Raw genomic sequence first — 18,286 nt, forward strand, 5'->3', positions numbered from 1 at the left:
GAAGGAGATGGAGTGAGTATTTTGTTGAATGTGTTAGATGATAGGCGCAGATATAGGGTGTTTTGGTCGAGGTGGTGTGCGAAGTGAGAGGGTCAGGGAGAATGATTTGGTAAACCGAGAAAAGATAGTGAAAGCTTTGCAGAAAATGAAAGCCAGCAAGGTGGCGGGTTTCGATGGCATTGCAGTGGAATTAATTAAAAAAGGGGGTGACTGTGTTGTTAACTGGTTGGTAAGAATATTCAGTGTATGTATGATTCATAGTGAAGTGACTGACGATTGGTGGAATGCATGCATAGTGCCATTGTATAAAGGCAAAGGGGATAAAGGTGAGTGTTTAAATTACAGAGCATAAGTTTGTTGAGTATTCCTGGGAAATCATATGGGAGGGTATTGATTGAGAGGGTGAAGGCATGTACAGAACATCAGAATTGGGAAGAGCAGTGGGGTTTCAGAAGTGGTAGAGGATGTGTGGATCATAGTTTGCTTTGAAGAATGTATTTGAGAAATACTAAGAAAAACAAATCAATTTGTGTAGCATTTATGGATCTGGAGAAGGCATATGATGAGAGTTGATAGAGGTGTGGGAGGCAAGTTGAAGGATGAAGTGAAAAGTTTTTATTGAGGATGTAAGGCATGTGTACGAGTAGGAAGAGAGGAAAGTGATTGATTCTCAATGAATGTCGGTTTGTGGCAGGGGTGCGTAATGTCTCCATGGTTGTTTAATTTGTTTATGGATGTGGTTGTTAGTGAGGTGAATGCGAGATTTTTGGAGAGAGGGGCAAATAGCAGTCTGTTGTGGATGAGAGAGCTTGGGAAGTGAGTCAGTTGTTGTTCGCTGATGATACAGTGCTGGTGGCTGATTCGGGTGAGAAACTGCAAAAGCTGGTGAATGAGTTTGGTAAAGTGCGTGAAAGAAGAATGCTGAGAGTAAATGTGAATAAGAGCAAGATTATTAGGTATGTTAGGGCTGAGGGACAAGTCAGTTGGGGGGTAAGTTTGAATGGGGAGGAACTGGAGGACGTGAAGTGTTTTAGATATCTGGGAGTGGGTTTTGCAGCGGATGGAACCATGGAAGTGGAAGTGAGCCACAGTGTAGGGGAGGGGGCAGAATTGCTGGGAGCATTGAAAAATGTGTGGAAGGTGAGAACATCATCTCGAAAAGCAAAATTGGGTATGTTATATGGTTGCAAGGCGTGAGCTATAGATAGGGTTGTGCGGAGGAGGGTGGATATGTTGGAAATGAGATGTTTGAGGACAATATGTGGTGTGAAGTGGTTTGATCAAGTAATGAAAGGGTAAGAGAGATGTGTGGTAATAAAAAAAAGTGTAGTTGAGAGAGCAGAAGAGGGTGTATTGAAATGGTTTGCTCACATGGAGAGAATGAATAAGAAAAGATTGACAAAGGGGATATATTTGTCAGAGGTGGAGGGAATGAGGAGAAGTGGGAGACCAAATTGGAGGTGGAAGGATGGAGTGAAAAAGATTTTGGGCGATTGGGGCTTGAACATGCAGGAGGGTGAAAGGCATGCAAGGAATAGAGTGAATTGGAACGATGTTGTATACAGGGGTGGACGTTCTGTCAATAGATTGAACCAGCGCATGTGAAGTGTTTGGGGTAAACTATGGAAAGTTGTGGGGCCTGGATGTGGAAAAGGTGCCGTGGCTTAGGTGCATTATACATGACAGCTGGAGACTTAGTGTGAACAAATGTGGCCTTTGTTGTCTTTCCCAGCACTACCTTGCACGCATGTGGGGGAGGGGGTTGTCATTTCATGCGTGGTTGGGTGGCAACAGGAATAAATAAAGGCAGCAAGTATAAATTATGCTCATGTATGTGTACCCACATACACATGTATGTACATACACATCCACACACGCAAATATACATACCTATCATCTCAATGTATACATATATATACACACAGACATATACATATATACACATGTACATAATTCATACTGTCTGCCTTTATTTATTCCCATCACCACCTCGCCACACATGGAATAACAACCCCCTCCCCCCTCATGTGTGCAAGGTAGCACTAGGAAAAGACAACAAAGGCCCCATTCATTCACACAGTCACTAGCTGTCATGTAATAATGCACCGAAACCACAGCTCCCTTTCCACATCCAGGCCCCACAGAACTTTCCATGGTTTACCCTAGACACTTCACATGCCCTGATTCAATCCATTGACAGCACGTCGACCCCGGTATACCACATCATTCCTATTCACTCTATTCCTTGCATGCCTTTCACCCTCCTGCATGTTCAGGCCCCAATCACTCAAAATCTTTTTCGCTCCATTTTTCCACCTCCAATTTGGTTTCCCACTCTCCTTGTTCCCTCCACCTCCGACACATATATCCTCTCTGTCAATCTTTCCTCATTCATTCTCTCCATGTGACCAACCATTTCAAAACACCCTCCTCTGCTCTCTCAACCACACTCTTTTTATTACCACACATCTCTCTTACCCTATTATTACTTACTCGATCGAACCACCTCACACCAACATAGCAACCATACAATATTGTTGGAGCCACTATTCCTTCAAACATACCCATTTTTGCTTTCCGAGATAATGTTTTCGACTTCCACACATTCTTCAAGGCTCCCAGAATTTTCGCTTCCTCCCCCACCCTATGATTCACTTCTGCTTCCATGGTTCCATCCACTGCCAAATCCACTCCCTGATATCTAAAACGCTTCACTTCCTCCAGTTTTTCTCCATTCAAACTTACCTCCCAATTGACTTGACCCTCAACCCTACTGTACCTAAAAACCTTGCTCTTATTCACATTTACTCTCAACTTTCTTCTTTCACACACTTTACCAAACTCAGTCACTAGCTTCTGCAGTTTCTCACATGAATCAGCCACCAGCGCTGTATCATCAGCGAACAACAACTGACTCACTTCCCAAGCTCTCTCATCCACAACAGACTTCATACTTCACCTCTTTCCAAAACTCCTGCATTCACCTCCCTAACAACCCCATCCATAAACAAATTAAACAACCATGGAGACATCACACACCCCTGCTGCAAACCTACATTCACTGAGAACCAATCATTTTCCTCTCTTCCTACACGTACACATGCCTTACATCCTCGATAAAAACTTTTCATTGCTTCTAACAACTTGCCTCCCACACCATATATTCTTAATACCTTCCACAGAGCATCTCTATCAACTCTATCATATGCCTTCTCCAGATCCATAAATGCTACATACAAATCCATTTGCATTTCTAAGTATTTCTCACATACATTCTTCAAAGTAAACACCTGATCCTTACATCCACACACATATATACATCTTCCACAAAGGACAAAGAAAAAATACATGAAGCAGTGAAATGTTCGGGAAGTATGAAGTCAAGGGTCTATCCACATAATGGAAAAGCTGATGATGGAAGATGAAATTCAAAACCCTGTACCACCAAGCTCACTTACAATTTAGGATAAAAGGTAGAAGTCTTTTTTATACTTTGAAGGAGTAAGCAGGAGATGATTAGATTGAGAACTTCAAAGTAGGTCTTGGGTGGTTGAATATATTTAGAAGAAAATATAGCTTGCTCAATGTTCAAGTCCTAGGTGAAGCAGCAAGTGCTGATGAAGAAGCTTCTGAAAAGCTCATTGAAAGTTTGGGTGAATCAATCTAGGAACAAAAGAATCCTAGATAAAAGGTAAGGAGAAACTTCAAAATCATATTATAATGTTGGTTAATAAAGAACAAGATAATCATGATAGAAATTGAATCGGTTGAAAGAATGCTGTGCAGGTATATGAATTCTGTATGCCATGCTGACATACGTCCAACTTACATCCATTTGAAGATACGACTGGTTGGTCAGAATGGAACTCATATATGTGTCAGGGAACATCTGTACTTGCAGGCAGTCCTGGAACATCTCCTTTCACATGCCCATACTATCGTATTCCTTGCTCACAGGGTAATTCTCATTAAGGAATGATTGGTGCTTTGAATTTTATTTTTTGCCTGCATAGAGAGACCTGTAACCAATACTTTCTTCTGTCTTTCTACTTTCTTCTCCTTCCATTTGTTTCATGTCATTCACACATTTCTATGTTGTTGTCAAATGATGGAATGAGATCACACCTCCATGACCTGACAGGAATCACCAGAGAGGGCTGCTAGGGATGGGCCTGTTCTCTGTATTGACACTTGTCTCTAGGGGGGAGAGTTTAACCTTAAGAGTAGGCCAGATGGTCTCATCTGGCATTATATTATGTCTTAGACTCTCATGTTTTGTGCTCATAAGGCCCCAAATTGAGCAAGAATAGGTTCTTTTGAATTTCACCAAATTTTCAGATAAGGTATGTTCATCCATAAAGCCACAAGTTTATTATTTTTTTCTCAACAACTGTGCCTGTTATATCATGTTTAGTGTCAGGATGAGGTATGACATTACAGCTCTGATGATTCTTTCTCATTATTCAGTTTTGTGGTATTTAAAGTAGTACAGTGTATAGATTAATGATGAATTTTTGGTGTAGTCTAGGACATGACTGAAAATCTCCTAATACCCTTTGTTATAGCCTATACTTAGTGGTATTATATTCTTGAACAAGAGTGTAAGTAAGCATGAGTTAGAGGAGTTTACTTGTGGTGGTAAGGGAATGGATGGGTTGTCCAGATAGCTAATTTTCTAATTGAATAGATAGCTGGAGACACTGATCCTCTGAATTATGCATAACTCACTTCATATATGTAAAAGTCAATCTAGCTCCTTACTCCATGCAGTATTGAAAAAGTATTTACCTTGTTCCTGATACCGTGTAGCCATGAATACACTTTGCCTTGTAGGCTGTATTATATTTCAAGTTTTTTCAGCTTCAGTTAGTAACATGTTCCCATGTTCTTCAGCCAGTAGAAAACTACTCACAGTGGCGGCTGCTGTACTTCATCTCCTTTCTGCTGTTGGTTGGATTCTTTGTGCTGAACATGTTTGTGGGCGTTGTAGTGGAGAATTTCCATCGGTGCCGGGAGGAGCAGGAGAAGGAAGAAAAGGCACGAAGGGCAGCTAAAAGAGCCAAGAAACTTGAGAAGAAGAGGAGAAGTAAGTAATCCAGAGATTTTAAGTAGAGTAATTTTTGCCATTACACTGACTTGTTTTCCTTTAAAGGAAATTTATTTTAGTAACCATATTCATTGATTATGAAAAATCTAAATTTTTTCTTCGATTTTCCTAGAATATAAAGTGTGATTCTCTTGTATTTTCTCTCTGATAATGTCATTATATGGAAGCATAAGATTAGATGCAAAACTTTTTCTAAGATTGACAAATAAAGTGTTTCTTAAACCCCTTTGTGTGCTATTTCTGTATTTTCTTTCCTCATTGTACATTGAACCAAATTGCCATATCTGTTAGTTCTTTCTTGTTAAATCAGTTTCATGCATCCTCATAACTTGTGGTGAATATATTTGCCTGTATATTATTCTCTAGTGTTTATTATATATTTCTTGCTTCTTTTTTCGTTGCATGTTAATAAAGATGATTTTTTTCACTCATGAAAATTAAGAAATTGAAAAATTCAGAGAAGAAAGAGTAAAAAGTCTGGAGGCTGCTGGCATTGATCCAGCATCAGTGGACATCGATGCTGAAATCCGGTTGAGGAGGAGAAGAAAGAGACAATTAAAACGCATGAAGCTCCAATTAAGTAAAGGGCTTGAATTCCATGTAGATGCTAAAATAACTTTTGGATTGCCTGTAGAATTTCTTGAGTGATATGGAAATGTGACTACCTTGTGAGTGTTTATGATTACTTCAGCTCTCTCTAAATTGCTTGAACTGACACATTTTCTTATCTGAGGCAACAGTGATTTATTATAGTCTCTTGAGTGTTTGTAGCTTGCAGCAGCTTATGTACTAATTATCAAAATAGCTTTACATTGGAAACTAAAAGATAGGCATACAAATTTTCATGTTCAAGTTTCTGTTGATGAAATAAAACAAATACAACTGAGAATGAAGATTTCATATGAACACTAACATATTTTTGAATGAAATTATCATTCACTAGGGATAGTGAAGAAAGATGACCCATGCATCTCCACAATATTGTAGAAGGCAATTGAGACGGATAGGAGCAAGACGCTGGAAATCAGAATGAATCCAAGAGAGAATGTATATATATTTATATATCCCTGGGGATAGGGGAGAAAGAATACTTCCCATGTATTCCCTGCGTGTCGTAGAAGGCGACTAAAAGGGAAGGGAGCGGGGGGCTGGAAATCCTCCCCTCTCGGTTTATTTTTAATTTTCCAAAAGAAGGGACAGAGAAGTGGGCCAGGTGAGGATATTCCCTCAAAGGCCCACTCCTCTGTTGTTAGCACCACCTTGCTAATGCAGGAAATGGCGAATAGTATGAAAGAAAGAAAGATAGATATATATATATATGGAACCATGGAAGCGGAAGTGGATCATAGGGTGGGGGAGGGGGCGAAAATTCTGGGGGCCTTGAAGAATGTGTGGAAGTCAAGAACATTATCTCGGAAAGCAAAAATGGGTATGTTTGAAGGAATAGTGGTTCCAACAATGTTGTATGGTTGCGAGGCGTGGGCTATGGATAGAGTTGTGCGCAGGAGGATAGATGTGCTGGAAATGAGATGTTTGAGGACAATGTGTGGTGTGAGGTGGTTTGATCGAGTGAGTAACGTAAGGGTAAGAGAGATGTGTGGAAATAAAAAGAGCGTGGTTGAGAGAGCAGAAGAGGGTGTTTTGAAGTGGTTTGGGCACATGGAGAGAATGAGTGAGGAAAGATTGACCAAGAGGATATATGTGTCGGAGGTGGAGGGAACGAGGAGAAGAGGGAGACCAAATTGGAGGTGGAAAGATGGAGTAAAAAAGATTTTGTGTGATCGGGGCCTGAACATGCAGGAGGGTGAAAGGAGGGCAAGGAATAGAGTGAATTGGAGCGATGTGGTATACCGGGGTTGACGTGCTGTCAGTGGATTGAATCAAGGCATGTGAAGCGTCTGGGATAAACCATGGAAAGCTGTGTAGGTATGTATATTTGCATTTGTGGACGTATGTATATACATGTGTATGGGGGGGGGGGTTGGGCCATTTCTTTCGTCTGTTTCCTTGCGCTACCTCGCAAACGCGGGAGACAGCGACAAAGTATAATAAAAAAAAATATAATATATATATATATATATATATATATATATATATATATATATATATATATATATATATATATATATATATATTATCCCTGGGATAGGGGAGAAAGAATACTTCCCACGTATTCCCTGCGTGTCGTAGAAGGCGACTAAAAGGGGAGGGAGCGGGGGGCTGGAAATCTTCCCCTCTTGTTTTTTTTTAATTTTCCAAAACAAGGAACAGAGAAGGGGGCCAGGTGAGGATATTCCCTCCAAGGCCCAGTCCTCTGTTCTTAACGCTACCTCGCTAACACGGGAAATGGCGAATAGTTTGAAAGAAAGAAAAGAAATATATATATATATATATATTTTTTTTTTTTTTGCTTTGTCGCTGTCTCCCGCGTTTGCGAGGTAGCGCAAAGAAACAGACGAAAGAAATGGCCCAACCCACCCCCATACACATGTATATACATACGTCCACACACGCAAATATACATACCTACACAGCTTTCCATGGTTCACCCCAGACGCTTCACATGCCCTGATTCAATCCACTGACAGCACGTCAACCCCGGTATACCACATCGATCCAATTCACTCTATTCCTTGCCCTCCTTTCACCCTCCTGCATGTTCAGGCCCCGATCACACAAAATCTTTTTCACTCCATCTTTCCACCTTCAATTTGGTCTCCCACTTCTCGTTCCCTCCACCTCCGACACATATATCCTCTTGGTCAATCTTTCTCCACTCATTCTCTCCATGTGCCCAAACCATTTCAAAACACCCTCTTCTGCTCTCTCAACCACGCTCTTATTATTTCCACACATCTCTCTTACCCTTACGTTACTTACTCGATCAAACCACCTCACACCACACATTGTCCTCAAACATCTCATTTCCAGCACATCCATCCTCCTGTGCACAACTCTATCCATAGCCTACGCCTCGCAACCATACAGCATTGTTGGAACCACTATTCCTTCAAACATACCCATTTTTGCTTTCCGAGATAATGTTCTCGACTTCCACACATTCTTCAAGGCTCCCAGGATTTTCGCCCCTTCCCCCACCCTATGATCCACTTCCACTTCCATGGTTCCATCCGCTGCCAGATCCACTCCCAGATATCTAAAACACTTTACTTCCTCCAGTTTTTCTCCATTCAAACTTACCTCCCAATTGACTTGACCCTCAACCCTACTGTACCTAATAACCTTGCTCTTATTCACATTTACTCTTAACTTTCTTCTTTCACACACTTTACCAAACTCAGTCACCAGCTTCTGCAGTTTCTCACATGAATCAGCCACCAGCGCTGTATCATCAGCGAACAACAACTGACTCACTTCCCAAGCTCTCTCATCCCCAACAGACTTCATACTTGCCCCTCTTTCCAAAACTCTTGCATTCACCTCCCTAACAGCCCCATCCATAAACAAATTAAACAACCATGGAAACATCACACACCCCTGCCGCAAACCTACATTCACTTAGAACCAATCACTTTCCTCTCTTCCTACACGTACACATGCCTTACATCCTCGATTAAAACTTTTCACTGCTTCTAACAACTTGCCTCCCACACCATATATTCTTGATACCTTCCACAGAGCATCTCTATCAACTCTATCATATGCCTTCTCCAGATCCATAAATGCTACATACAAATCCATTTGCTTTTCTAAGTATTTCTCACATACATTCTTCAAAGCAAACACCTGATCCACACATCCTCTACCACTTCTGAAACCACACTGCTCTTCCCCAATCTGATGTTCTGTACATGCCTTCACCCTCTCAATCAATAACCTCCCATATAAATTACCAGGAATACTCAACAACTTATACCTCTGTAATTTGAGCACTCACTCTTATCCCCTTTGAATTTGTACAATGGCACTATGCAAGCATTCCGCCAATCCTCAGGCATCTCACCATGAGTCATACATACATTAAATAACCTTACCAACCAGTCAATAATACAGTTGTGGGAGTATGTGATAGAATGTAAGAAAGTAAATTCTCGATTGATATGGGTAAAACTGAAAGTTGATGGAGAGAGATGGGTGATTATTGGTGCATATGCACCTGGGCATGAGAAGAAAGATCATGAGAGGCAAGTGTTTTGGGAGCAGCTGAATGAGTGTGTTAGTGGTTTTGATGCACGAGACCGGGTTATAGTGATGGGTGATTTGAATGCAAAGGTGAGTAATGTGGCAGTTGAGGGAATAATTGGTATACATGGGGTGTTCAGTGTTGTAAATGGAAATGGTGAAGAGCTTGTAGATTTATGTGCTGAAAAAGGACCGGTGATTGGGAATACCTGGTTTAAAAAGCAAGATATACATAAGTATACGTATGTAAGTAGGAGAGATGGCCAGAGAGTGTTATTGGATTACGTGTTAATTGACAGGCGCGCGAAAGAGAGACTTTTGGATGTTAATGTGCTGAGAGGTGCAACTGGAGGGATGTCTGATCATTATCTTGTGGAGGCTAAGGTGAAGATTTGTATGGGTTTTCAGAAAAGAAGAGTGAATGTTGGGGTGAGGAGAGTGGTGAGAGTAAGTGAGCTTGGGAAGGAGACTTGTGTGAGGAAGTACCGGGAGAGACTGAGTACAGAATGGGAAAAGGTGAGAACAATGGAAGTAAGGGGAGTGGGGGAGGAATGGGATGTATTTAGGGAATCAGTAATGGATTGCACAAAAGATGTTTGTGGCATGAGAAGAGTGGGAGGTGGGTTGATTAGAAAGGGTAGTGAGTGGTGGGATGAAGAAGTAAGATTATTAGTGAAAGAGAAGAGAGAGGCATTTGGACAATTTTTGCAGGGAAAAAATGCAATTGAGTGGGAGATGTATAAAAGAAAGAGACAGGAAGTCAAGAGAAAGGTGCAAGAGGTGAAAAAGAGGGCAAATGAGAGTTGGGGTGAGAGAGTATCATTAAATTTTAGGGAGAATAAAAAGATGTTATGGAATGAGGTAAATAAAGTGCGTAAGACAAGGGAGCACATGGGAACTTCAGTGAAGGGCGCAAATGGGGAGGTGATAACAAGTAGTGGTGATGTGAGAAGGAGATGGAGTGAGTATTTTGAAGGTTTGTTGAATGTGTTTGATGATAGAGTGGCAGATATAGGGTGTTTTGGTTGAGGTGGTGTGCAAAGTGAGAGGGTTAGGGAAAATGATTTGGTAAACAGAGAAAAGGTAGTAAAAGCTTTGCGGAAGATGAAAGCCGGCAAGGCAGCAGGTTTGGATGGTATTGCAGTGGAATTTATTAAAAAAGGGGGTGACTGTATTATTGACTGGTTGGTAAGGTTATTTAATGTATGTATGACTCATGGTGAGGTGCCTGAGGATTGGCGGAATGCATGCATAGTGCCATTGTACAAAGGCAAAGGGGATAAAAGTGAGTGCTCAAATTACAGAGGTATAAGTTTGTTGAGTATTCCTGGTAAATTATATGGGAGGGTATTGATTGAGAGGGTGAAGGCATGTACAAAGCATCAGATTGGGGAAGAGCAGTGTGGTTTCAGAAGTGGTAGAGGATGTGTGGATCAGGTGTTTGCTTTGAAGAATGTATGTGAGAAATACTTAGAAAAGCAAATGGATTTGTATGTAGTATTTATGGATCTGGAGAAGGCATATGATAGAGTTGATAGAGATGCTCTGTGGAATTTATTAAGAATATATGGTGTGGGAGGCAAGTTGTTAGAAGCAGTGAAAAGTTTTTATCGAGGATGTAAGGCATGTGTACGTGTAGGAAGAGAGGAAAGTGATTGGTTCTCAGTGAATGTAGGTTTGCAGCAGGGGTGTGTGATGTCTCCATGGTTGTTTAATTTGTTTATGGATGGGGTTGTTAGGGAGGTGAATGCAAGAGTTTTGGAAAGAGGGGCAAGTATGAAGTCTGTTGGGGACGAGAGAGCTTGGGAAGTGAGTCAGTTGTTGTTCGCTGATGATACAGCGCTGGTGGCTGATTCATGTGAGAAACTGCAGAAGCTGGTGACTGAGTTTGGTAAAGTGTGTGAAAGAAGAAAGTTAAGAGTAAATGCGAATAAGAGCAAGGTTATTAGGTACAGTAGGGTTGAGGGTCAAGTCAATTGGGAGGTAAGTTTGAATGGAGAAAAACTGGAGGAAGCAAAGTGTTTTAGATATCTGGGAGTGGATCTGGCAGCGGATGGAACCATGGAAGTGGAAGTGGATCATAGGGTGGGGGAGGGGGCGAAAATTCTGGGAGCCTTGAAGAATGTGTGGAAGTCGAGAACATTATCTTGGAAAGCAAAAATGGGTATGTTTGAAGGAATAGTGGTTCCAACAATGTTGTATGGTTGCGAGGCGTGGGCTATGGATAGAGTTTTGCACAGGAGGATGGATGTACTGGAAATGAGATGTTTGAGGACAATGTGTGGTGTGAAGTGGTTTGATCGAGTAAGTAACGTAAGGGTAAGAGAGATGTGTGGAAATAAAAATAGCATGGTTGAGAGAGCAGAAGAGGGTGTTTTGAAATGGTTTGGGCACATGGAGAGAATGAGTGAGGAAAGATTGACCAAGAGGATATATGTGTCGGAGGTGGAGGGAACGAGTAGAAGTGGGAGACCAAATTTTAGGTGGAAAGATGGAGTGAAAAAGATCTTGTGTGATCAGGGCCTGAACATGCAGGAGGGTGAAAGGAGGGCAAGGAATAGAGTGAATTGGATCGATGTGGTATACCGGGGTTGACGTGCTGTCAGTGGATTGAATCAGGGCATGTGAAGCGTCTGGGGTAAACCATGGAAAGCTGTGTAGGTATGTATATTTGCGTGTGTGGACGTATGTATATACATGTGTATGGGGGTGGGTTGGGCCATTTCTTTCTTCTGTTTCCTTGCGCTACCTCAAAAACGCGGGAGACAGCGACAAAGCAAAAAAGAAAAAAGAAAAATATATATATATATATATATATATATATATATATATATATATATATATATATATATATATACTAGTATATATATATATTTATACCTTGTATATATATATTTATATACTTTTATATATATACTTTATATGTATATATATATATATATATATATATATATATATATATATATATATATATGAGATTATACTCCACCAATACACTAGGTAGTTCCCTAGTTATGGAGATCCCACCCCCTTAAAGGAGTTCCAGGTGGGAATAAGCATCATAGATAAAGATTGAGAGAATACAATCTTGCCAAAGGTGGCTTTTCACCCATGTGAATTTTTTTTTTTTTTTATTTTCCAAAAGAAGGAACAGAGAAGGGGGCCAGGAGAGGATATTCCCTCAAAGGCCCAGTCCTCTGTTCTTAACGCTACCTCGCTGACGCGGGAAATGGCGAATAGTATGAAAGGAAAAGATATATATATATATATATATATTATTTTTTATTTTTTATTTTGCTTTGTCGCTGTCTCCCGCGTTTGCGAGGTAGCACAAGGAAACAGACGAAAGAAATGTCCCAACCCACCCCCATACACATGTATATACATACACGTCCACACACGCAAATATACATACCTATACATCTCAATGTACACATATATATACACACACAGACACATACATATATAAGCATGCACACAATTCACACTGTCTGCCTTTATTCATTCCCATCGCCACCTCACCACACATGGAATACCATCCCCCTCCCCCCTCATGTGTGCGAGGTAGTGCTAGGAAAAGACAACAAAGGCCCCATTCGTTCACACTCAGTCTCTAGCTGTCATGCAATGATGCCCGAAACCACAGCTCCCTTTCCACATCCAGGCCCCACACAACTTTCCATGGTTTACCCCAGACGCTTCACATGCCCTGATTCAATCCACTGACAGCACGTCAACTCCGGTATACCACATCGATCCAATTCACTCTATTCCTTGCCCGCCTTTCACCCTCCTGCATGTTCAGGCCCTGATCACTCAAAATCTTTTTCACTCCATCTTTCCACCTCCAATTTGGTCTCCCACTTCTCCTCGTTCCCTCCACCTCCAACACATATATCCTCTTGGTCAATCTTTCCTCACTCATTCTCTCCATGTGCCCAAACCATTTCAAAACACCCTCCTCTGCTCTCTCAACCACGCTCTTTTTATTTCCACACATCTCACTTACCCTTACATTACTTACTCGATCAAACCACCTCACACCACACATTGTCCTCAAACATCTCATTTCCAGCACATCCACCCTCCTGCACACAACTCTATCCATAGCCTACGCCTCGCAACTATACAACATTGTTGGAACCACTATTCCTTCAAACATACCCATTTTTGCTTTTCGAGATAATGTTCTCGACTTCCAAACATTCTTCAACGCTCCCAGAATTTTCGCCCCCTCCCCCACCCTATGATTCACTTCCGCTTCCATGGTTCCATCCGCTGCCAAATCCACTCCCTGATAACTAAAACACTTTGCTTCCTCCAGTTTTTCTCCATTCAAACTTACCTCCCATTTGACTTGACCCTCAACCCCACTGTACCTAATAACCTTGCTCTTATTCACATTTACTCTCAACTTTCTTCTTTCACACACTTTACCAAACTCAGTCACCAGCTTCTGCAGTTTCTTACATGAATCAGCCACCAGCGCTGTATCATCAGCGAACAACAACTGACTCACTTCCCAAGCTCTCTCATCCACAACAGACTGCATACTTGCCCCTCTTTCCAAAACTCTTGCATTCACCTCCTTAACAACCCCATCCATAAACAAATTAAACAACCATGGAGACATCACACACCCCTGCCGCAAACCTACATTCACTGAGAACCAATCACTTTCCTCTCTTCCTACACGTACACATGCCTAACATCCTCGATAAAAATTTTTCACTGCTTCTAACAACTTGCCTCCCACACCATATATTCTCAAAACCTTCCACAGAGCATCTCTATCAACTCTATCATATGCCTTCTCCAGATCCATAAATGCCACATACAAATCTATTTGTTTTTCTAAGTATTTCTCACATACATTCTTCAAAGCAAACACCTGATCCACACATCCTCTACCACTTCTGAAACCACACTGCTCTTCCCCAATCTGATGCTCTGTACATGCCTTCACCCTCTCAATCAATACCCTCCCATACAATTTACCAGGAATACTCAACAAACTTATACCTCTGTAATTTAAGCACTCAATTTTATCCCCTTTGCCTTTGTACAATGGCACTATGCAAGCATTCCGCCAATCCTCAGGCACCTCACCATGAATCATACATACATTAAATAACCTTACCAACCAGTCAACAATACAGTTGTGGGAGTATGTGATAGAATGTAAGAAAGTAAATTCTCGATTGATATGGGTAAAACTGAAAGTTGATGGAGAGAGATGGGTGATTATTGGTGCATATGCACCTGGGCATGAGAAGAAAGATCATGAGAGGCAAGTGTTTTGGGAGCAGCTGAATGAGTGTGTTAGTGGTTTTGATGCACGAGACCGGGTTATAGTGATGGGTGATTTGAATGCAAAGGTGAGTAATGTGGCAGTTGAGGGAATAATTGGTATACATGGGGTGTTCAGTGTTGTAAATGGAAATGGTGAAGAGCTTGTAGATTTATGTGCTGAAAAAGGACCGGTGATTGGGAATACCTGGTTTAAAAAGCAAGATATACATAAGTATACGTATGTAAGTAGGAGAGATGGCCAGAGAGTGTTATTGGATTACGTGTTAATTGACAGGCGCGCGAAAGAGAGACTTTTGGATGTTAATGTGCTGAGAGGTGCAACTGGAGGGATGTCTGATCATTATCTTGTGGAGGCTAAGGTGAAGATTTGTATGGGTTTTCAGAAAAGAAGAGTGAATGTTGGGGTGAGGAGAGTGGTGAGAGTAAGTGAGCTTGGGAAGGAGACTTGTGTGAGGAAGTACCGGGAGAGACTGAGTACAGAATGGGAAAAGGTGAGAACAATGGAAGTAAGGGGAGTGGGGGAGGAATGGGATGTATTTAGGGAATCAGTAATGGATTGCACAAAAGATGTTTGTGGCATGAGAAGAGTGGGAGGTGGGTTGATTAGAAAGGGTAGTGAGTGGTGGGATGAAGAAGTAAGATTATTAGTGAAAGAGAAGAGAGAGGCATTTGGACAATTTTTGCAGGGAAAAAATGCAATTGAGTGGGAGATGTATAAAAGAAAGAGACAGGAAGTCAAGAGAAAGGTGCAAGAGGTGAAAAAGAGGGCAAATGAGAGTTGGGGTGAGAGAGTATCATTAAATTTTAGGGAGAATAAAAAGATGTTATGGAATGAGGTAAATAAAGTGCGTAAGACAAGGGAGCACATGGGAACTTCAGTGAAGGGCGCAAATGGGGAGGTGATAACAAGTAGTGGTGATGTGAGAAGGAGATGGAGTGAGTATTTTGAAGGTTTGTTGAATGTGTTTGATGATAGAGTGGCAGATATAGGGTGTTTTGGTTGAGGTGGTGTGCAAAGTGAGAGGGTTAGGGAAAATGATTTGGTAAACAGAGAAAAGGTAGTAAAAGCTTTGCGGAAGATGAAAGCCGGCAAGGCAGCAGGTTTGGATGGTATTGCAGTGGAATTTATTAAAAAAGGGGGTGACTGTATTATTGACTGGTTGGTAAGGTTATTTAATGTATGTATGACTCATGGTGAGGTGCCTGAGGATTGGCGGAATGCATGCATAGTGCCATTGTACAAAGGCAAAGGGGATAAAAGTGAGTGCTCAAATTACAGAGGTATAAGTTTGTTGAGTATTCCTGGTAAATTATATGGGAGGGTATTGATTGAGAGGGTGAAGGCATGTACAAAGCATCAGATTGGGGAAGAGCAGTGTGGTTTCAGAAGTGGTAGAGGATGTGTGGATCAGGTGTTTGCTTTGAAGAATGTATGTGAGAAATACTTAGAAAAGCAAATGGATTTGTATGTAGTATTTATGGATCTGGAGAAGGCATATGATAGAGTTGATAGAGATGCTCTGTGGAATTTATTAAGAATATATGGTGTGGGAGGCAAGTTGTTAGAAGCAGTGAAAAGTTTTTATCGAGGATGTAAGGCATGTGTACGTGTAGGAAGAGAGGAAAGTGATTGGTTCTCAGTGAATGTAGGTTTGCAGCAGGGGTGTGTGATGTCTCCATGGTTGTTTAATTTGTTTATGGATGGGGTTGTTAGGGAGGTGAATGCAAGAGTTTTGGAAAGAGGGGCAAGTATGAAGTCTGTTGGGGACGAGAGAGCTTGGGAAGTGAGTCAGTTGTTGTTCGCTGATGATACAGCGCTGGTGGCTGATTCATGTGAGAAACTGCAGAAGCTGGTGACTGAGTTTGGTAAAGTGTGTGAAAGAAGAAAGTTAAGAGTAAATGCGAATAAGAGCAAGGTTATTAGGTACAGTAGGGTTGAGGGTCAAGTCAATTGGGAGGTAAGTTTGAATGGAGAAAAACTGGAGGAAGCAAAGTGTTTTAGATATCTGGGAGTGGATCTGGCAGCGGATGGAACCATGGAAGTGGAAGTGGATCATAGGGTGGGGGAGGGGGCGAAAATTCTGGGAGCCTTGAAGAATGTGTGGAAGTCGAGAACATTATCTTGGAAAGCAAAAATGGGTATGTTTGAAGGAATAGTGGTTCCAACAATGTTGTATGGTTGCGAGGCGTGGGCTATGGATAGAGTTTTGCACAGGAGGATGGATGTACTGGAAATGAGATGTTTGAGGACAATGTGTGGTGTGAAGTGGTTTGATCGAGTAAGTAACGTAAGGGTAAGAGAGATGTGTGGAAATAAAAATAGCATGGTTGAGAGAGCAGAAGAGGGTGTTTTGAAATGGTTTGGGCACATGGAGAGAATGAGTGAGGAAAGATTGACCAAGAGGATATATGTGTCGGAGGTGGAGGGAACGAGTAGAAGTGGGAGACCAAATTTTAGGTGGAAAGATGGAGTGAAAAAGATCTTGTGTGATCAGGGCCTGAACATGCAGGAGGGTGAAAGGAGGGCAAGGAATAGAGTGAATTGGATCGATGTGGTATACCGGGGTTGACGTGCTGTCAGTGGATTGAATCAGGGCATGTGAAGCGTCTGGGGTAAACCATGGAAAGCTGTGTAGGTATGTATATTTGCGTGTGTGGACGTATGTATATACATGTGTATGGGGGTGGGTTGGGCCATTTCTTTCTTCTGTTTCCTTGCGCTACCTCAAAAACGCGGGAGACAGCGACAAAGCAAAAAAGAAAAAAGAAAAATATATATATATATATATATATATATATATATATATATATATATATATATATATATATATATATATATATATATATTTATACCTTGTATATATATATTTATATACTTTTATATATATACTTATATGTATATATATATATATATATATATATATATATATATATATATATATATATATGAGATTATACTCCACCAATACACTAGGTAGTTCCCTAGTTATGGAGATCCCACCCCCTTAAAGGAGTTCCAGGTGGGAATAAGCATCATAGATAAAGATTGAGAGAATACAATCTTGCCAAAGGTGGCTTTTCACCCATGTGAATTTTTTTTTTTTTTTTTATTTTCCAAAAGAAGGAACAGAGAAGGGGGCCAGGAGAGGATATTCCCTCAAAGGCCCAGTCCTCTGTTCTTAACGCTACCTCGCTGACGCGGGAAATGGCGAATAGTATGAAAGGAAAAGATATATATATATATATATATATATATATTATTTTTTATTTTTTATTTTGCTTTGTCGCTGTCTCCCGCGTTTGCGAGGTAGCACAAGGAAACAGACGAAAGAAATGTCCCAACCCACCCCCATACACATGTATATACATACACGTCCACACACGCAAATATACATACCTATACATCTCAATGTACACATATATATACACACACAGACACATACATATATAAGCATGCACACAATTCACACTGTCTGCCTTTATTCATTCCCATCGCCACCTCACCACACATGGAATACCATCCCCCTCCCCCCTCATGTGTGCGAGGTAGTGCTAGGAAAAGACAACAAAGGCCCCATTCGTTCACACTCAGTCTCTAGCTGTCATGCAATGATGCCCGAAACCACAGCTCCCTTTCCACATCCAGGCCCCACACAACTTTCCATGGTTTACCCCAGACGCTTCACATGCCCTGATTCAATCCACTGACAGCACGTCAACTCC

General features: G+C 41.2%; 1 protein-coding gene across 1 annotated transcript in view; it reads left to right on the forward strand.

Annotated features, from left to right (window-relative positions):
* The window catches only part of LOC139766186 (voltage-dependent T-type calcium channel subunit alpha-1G-like), a 1,124,919-nt gene that overhangs the window by 802,809 nt on the left and 303,824 nt on the right, over positions 1-18,286 (forward strand). The window contains exon 24 of the mRNA XM_071694457.1: positions 4,894-5,086. Within this exon, the coding sequence (XP_071550558.1) occupies positions 4,894-5,086 (193 nt within the window). The remainder of the gene's footprint in view (positions 1-4,893; positions 5,087-18,286) is intronic.

This window comes from Panulirus ornatus, chromosome 57 (assembly GCF_036320965.1).
Source record: "Panulirus ornatus isolate Po-2019 chromosome 57, ASM3632096v1, whole genome shotgun sequence".
Classification (NCBI taxonomy): Eukaryota; Metazoa; Arthropoda; class Malacostraca; order Decapoda; family Palinuridae; genus Panulirus; species Panulirus ornatus.